Consider the following 5,516-nt stretch of genomic DNA (forward strand, 5'->3'; position numbering starts at 1 on the left):
GGTCTGCAGAGGAGGTGAAGCAGTGGGAGAGGAAGGGCCTTGCAGAGAAGGTAAGGCCAGAAAAGGTGGAGCCTGTGGAGAGGACGTGGCCAGGGAAGAGGGCAGGGCTTGCAGAGACCGCAACGCCAGAGATTGGGCCTGTGGAGGGGGCGTGGCCAAAGGAGACCTGGGGGCCTGCAGCAAAGGAGAGGCAGGGGGAGAAGGAGGAGCCTGCAGAAGGGGCATGGTCAAAAAAGAGGAGGGGGCCGGCAGAGTGGGGGAGACAGGAGAAGGAGAAGCCGGCAGAGGGAGCGAGATCAGAGAAGGATGGATTTGCACAGGGGGCACTGGTAGGAAAGAAAGTGTGGCCTGGCGAGAAGGTGAGTCCAAAGAAAATAAGTACTGCAAAGAGGATGAGGATCCGGGAGAGGGAGGGACCTGCGTGGGGGGCGTGGTCAGAGAAGGTAGGGCCTGCGTGGAGGGGGTGGCTAGAGGAGAAGGAGCCTCCAGTGAGGCCAAGAGAGAGGGAGAAACTAGAGATCCTTGCAGAGACAGTGTGGCCAAAGGAGAAGAGGCCTCTGGAGGGGATGCGGCCAGAAGAGGAAGGTCCTGTGAGGGAGATGTGGCCACTGTGGGGGGAGTGGTCTTGGGAAGGGGAGGAGACAGGGAAGGACTGGCCTGGGGAGTGGGCGTGGTTAGAGCAGAAAGGGCTGTCAGAGTGGGAGAGAGGGGATTTAGCAGAGATGTTTCAGGAGAAGGAGGCGCTTGTAAAGGAGGCGTGACGGGTGGTAGAGGAGCTGAGAGAGGAGGTATGGCCACAGGAGAGGGGAGAATCGGAAGAGAGGGCACAGCTGGAGGATCCTGGGTAGGGGGCATACTCTGCAGAGGGGGTGAAACTAATGGATAGAATGGAGTCAAAAAAGCGGCTGTGGCCGGAGAGACGGAACCCTCCTGAAAGGGAGTATCCAAGTGTGGGGGTGGAGTTTGAGAAGGGGGCGTGGCTGGCGGAGAGGGGAGGGTCTGCGGAGAAAGTGGAGTAGAAAGAGAAGCCGGGGCTAGAGGAAGGGGCGTGTCCAAAGGACAGGTAAGGTCCTGTGAGAGTGGCGGAGCCTGAAGATAGGGTGTGGAGGGCGGAGGGGGCGTAGTCGGTGGAGAGGGAGGGAGCGTGGCCGGCAAAGGAGAGGATGTGACAGGGGGAGAAGGTGCCTGTCGTGCTACCGGACCCAGTGGAGAGGGTGTGGCCAAAAGAGGAGGAGAAAGCTGGCTCTGCGCAGGGACTGCGTCCTTTCGTGAGGCTGTGGTCTGCGGGGGCCGCAAAGCCTGCAGCCCTTTTGACTTGGGCTTCAAGGGATGTGCAGGAGCCTGGGATGTCACACGGGGTGAGGCCCCAGAGCGGGCTGGGGAGGACAAAGGAGTGGTGCTGGAGCCCAGGGGCCGCGAGACTGGCCTCTGGAGCCCCCCACCAGCGCTGGGCCGCCTCCTGGCAGCTGGGCTCGGCTCTGTGGTACTGTGCTCCGCTGTGCTGCTCATTGATTTTCTGGGGGTCTCAGCTGGAGGCCGTAGCCGGGTACTCAGAGCTGACCTGGGGGATCCCACCTCAGGGCCCCCAGTCCGAGACCGACGGGCCATGGCTGGGGAGGAAGTGCCTGGGGTAGGCCCCGAAGAGTCTGGACACAAAGTAGAAGGCCAGAGCGTCACCAATCCCTCAGACCCAGGCCCCCTCACTGCCCAGGAACCCCACTGCTGTGCAGGTTACGTACCTCTCCGTGCCCCAGCACTCAGAGTGCTCCTTCCGGGAGCTTCCGCGGCTTTTCCTTTGGCCACAGGTTCCTCTGCTGGCGGCCGGACTCCCTTTTGCCCAAGGGAACCTTGCCTGGAGACAGAAGGGACCATGCTCAGGGCAGAGCCCAAGGTCCCTATGTAGCTTCCCAAATTTATATTTTTCCATCTGTGAAATGGGAGTTATACCGTCTCTGAGGACCAATAATGGCGTTCACCCAATTTGCACCCAGTGATCTGAAAGAGCTCTCTTGCCCCAACTCCTGTAACCATAAAGATTGCCTGCAACACTAATCCTTGCTTAGGAGACCAGAAGAGAGGAAGATATTACCTGGTGGTCCCGCTGGCACGCCCCAGGCTAGAAAGAGAAGCCAGGTTGGGAGTCTTGCCAGGGGCCCTCTCCCCTTTCTCAGCGGCTGCCGAGGGTCTGGAGGCTGAGGAGGAGAAGTCTGAGTCAACCGTGTCCCAGAAAGAGGTGGATGTGGGGGTTCAGAAGAAAGGGCAGGAAGAAGGGGGTCAGAACTGAGGAATGAGGTTGGGGTACCTGGGTTCCGGTGACTTGTTCCAGCGCTCCGTTTTGATCCCCCTCCAGGTGCAGCCTCCACAAGAGTGGCTCCCCGGATGCCCCCGGCTCGCTCTGGCAGAGGCTTTCTCCCTGCTGCTCCCACTGCTCCCATAATTCGGAGGGCTGCAGGGGTTATTGGGGGAGGAGGTCGTGGAGTCCCTGGTGGCCTCGGGGTGGGAAGGCTGGGAGGGCGGGGAGCGGGCGTCCGCGCGCCAGGCCCCGCCTTGGCCTTGTCCCTCTTGTCCATCGTGCACCTGAACAGGAGACAGGCAGATCAGTCCCAGGTCTCGGACAGCTTCCCTGCGGGTAGGGATCTGACTCCCTGCTTCGCTACCCACAGGCACCCAAACCTCGGTCTCTACTTCGATCTGCTCCCCTCCCACTCACCCACACCCACTCACCAGCCGGGCAGGTCCTCGTTGTCCCCAAGTGCCGCCCCGCCGCTTTCCCCCAAAGATGAGAGGCCCTCCGCACCACAGCTCCCTTTCAGAACATCATCCACGCCCCTACCCCTCGCCCCTTAGGGATCCAGGCGACCAGCCTCGGGAATAGCAGGCTGCCACAGGTTCCAGTTGGGGGGACTGGAGCACACGCCTGGAGGGCCCCGCCAACCTCTACCGCCCTTCCCTGGCCTCCCGCAGGGATGCCAGCACCTGCCCAGAGGAAGAGCCGCCCCGCTGCCGGCGAACTGGCTCTGGGAGACAAAGAGCTGCGTCCCGGGCCCGACCCCTCCCCCAGCTGAGCCCTAGACTGCTCGCTGCCGCTCCACCTGCTAGCAGCGCACTCACCTTCGGCTCCAGCCTCCCGCCGCTCTACTCCAGGGTCGCCTAAGGTGGGGCCCGGCCGGATCGCCGTGCCGGCCGCGAACGGCGAAAAGCGATGGGAAGAGGCTGCAGTGCTGGGGGACCAGAGCGTCCCCGCCCCTCGGCGGCGGGCGGGGGAGACGGGGGCGCGCGCTCGAGCCAAACCCGGGAGCGCGGACGGCGGGAGCGAGCCGAGAGGAGTGTGTGGGAGGAGATGCGTGTTGAAGAGAGCAGCCGCTTCTCTGTGGTCCGCAAGAGGCTTGTTTTCCCCGGCTGGGCCTGAGGACCCCAGAGACAAAACGGACGGGACTGAAGGCAAATCTCCAGGGTCCCTCACCTGTCCTCCCGACGCACACACCTGCTCCGACCTCTTCCCCAGACGCCGGGTGACCAAAGACCGCCTGGACGCGGATAGGCTGGGTCCTGGCAACTAGGAGGAGGAACCACCGCTCGGGCCCACCGACCAATCCGGCCGCTCGGTGTCCCTGGGCCCTGTCATCGCTTTCGCGTCTGCGGAGCCCAGGCCGCCCAGAGTCCCTGGGGCCATTCGCCTCCCTCATACCTAAAGGCTTTTCCCAACCCTCAAAACGAACCCTAACCGAGGGATGTGGTTGTGGGGAGGGGGTTGCGGGGGGAATATAGCCCTGGTAGTTTCGGGGATGCCAGGTCAACCCCAAATTCTTGGGAAGCGAGAAAGAAGGACGGGGGAGAGAGAAAAAGGGGCAGAAGACGCAGAGAAGGGTGATTGACCCATTATTTGCAGGGCAGAGCACCCCCATCCTCCTAACTCTCAGAAGGCTTCCTGGGAGACCCCAGCTTGGGGAGGCCAACGTCACGTGGGCTGGGAGGCGTCAATGGCTGAAGGAGCAGAGACGATTTGAAGAGGGGATGGCCATCCTTGGCTGCCTTGTGCTGGTCACCTGAAGAGTCCCCCTGTACTTCCCCTTGTAACTGAGGATCTGGCCTCGTCCCCTCTGTCGACCAAGTCCCCACCTCATTCTACCTCAATGAGCTTTGAGTCTTCACCCCTCCTGATAGCAGCCACTGTTATCCTAAGTGGCCACTTCATACAGGGCACTGCTGGAAAGATGACCCTAATAAGGCTGGATGTGCCTACGTGCTGACATCTTGGGACTGTTTAATTCACTCAAGGCCTACGGTCATAAATAAGTAAGTTAAGAGACTGGACTCCATGGTGCCCATCAAGGACTCAGGGCACTCTGTGTACCCAGTGAAGCATTGACTAGCTGTAAATTCAGTCTAAGTAGAAATACTTTGAAGATACAGTCACCTTGAAAACAGGAGATATTTTAACCTGTAATCTACAGGAAGGGGGATCTGTTTAATGTATGCTATGCTGATTACTAACACTGCTGATGCTTGTTTTGGCTATAAAGGTATAAAAATAAAAGTAACAAAGAGATACAGCAGGGCAGAACAATTCTTTGAAGAGATATCTTCACTGCTCTCCAGAAGTGCTGGCTTTTCTGTAAATAAAAGGGGAATTGTTGGTCTCTCATCCATGTCTCCTTTTTTTGGCTTGGTGACAGGCAGATGGACTCCTTGGTCCAACAAGACCCCAGCCTTAGCCATTCCTTACCCCATCCCAAAGAACCATCTCTTCTGCCCCACTGCTGCCCCACCATGCACACATGCACACAGCTCATTCTTCCTAAAACTCAAGGAGCCTGCATGCACAGAGGACAGAAAGACGGTCTTGGCATTTGGGGATGAGGAGGGAACATATGCCCATTTGAGGTTCTGGAAATGGAGGACAGAGAAAGATGGCAGACTCCAAATTGAATGCCCTGTTTAGGCCTCTGCATTGGATATTTTACTAAAAATAGAAAAATTAGCCATTTTTCTAGGTATTGTTGCAGGTGCCTGTAGTCTCAGCTGCTCAGGAGGCTAAGAAAGGAGGATCACTTGAGCCCAGGAGTTTGAGGTTGCTGTGAGCTAGGCTGAGGCCATGGCAGTCTAGCCTGAGCATCAGAGGGAGAAAGAAAGAGAGGGGAGAAGGAAAGAGATAGGGAGAGAAAGAAAGAGAGAGAAAAGAAAAATTAGCCAGGTGTGGTGGTGTGCACCTGTAGTGCCAATTACACAGTAGACTAAGGCAGGAGAATCACTTGAACCCAGGAGTTTGAAGTTGCTGTGAGCGATGATGACACCACTGCACACTATCACAGGCAGCAGAACAAGACCCTGTCTCAGAAACAAAGTATATCCTATGGATGGAATACTATTCAGCAATAAAAGGGAACAGACTTCTGATATACTCAACACAGGGATGAATCTCAATAGCATGCTGCACAAAAAAAACCACGAACACACCCTAAAAGGATGCACTGCAAGCTGTGCTGGGGGAAGGGGGGGAGGGGAAGAGTTAGGGT

General features: G+C 58.2%; 1 protein-coding gene across 1 annotated transcript in view; it reads right to left on the bottom strand.

The window, feature by feature from the left end:
* PRR36 (proline rich 36) overlaps positions 1–2,669 on the bottom strand; it is a 4,315-nt gene extending 1,646 nt beyond the window's left edge. The window contains exons 1-5 of the mRNA XM_023515407.1: positions 2,303–2,669; positions 2,090–2,192; positions 1,740–1,852; positions 139–1,646; positions 1–72 (exon numbers count right to left, since the gene is read on the bottom strand). The exon at positions 1–72 is cut by the window's left edge and continues 1 nt beyond it. Of these exons, the coding sequence (XP_023371175.1) occupies positions 1–72; positions 139–1,646; positions 1,740–1,852; positions 2,090–2,192; positions 2,303–2,570 (2,064 nt within the window). The 5' untranslated portion in view covers positions 2,571–2,669. The remainder of the gene's footprint in view (positions 73–138; positions 1,647–1,739; positions 1,853–2,089; positions 2,193–2,302) is intronic.
* Positions 2,670–5,516: the final 2,847 nt, after the last annotated feature.

This window comes from Otolemur garnettii, unplaced genomic scaffold (genome assembly GCF_000181295.1).
Source record: "Otolemur garnettii isolate 467f Iridium unplaced genomic scaffold, OtoGar3 scaffold00071, whole genome shotgun sequence".
In the NCBI taxonomy this organism is placed as follows: Eukaryota; Metazoa; Chordata; class Mammalia; order Primates; family Galagidae; genus Otolemur; species Otolemur garnettii.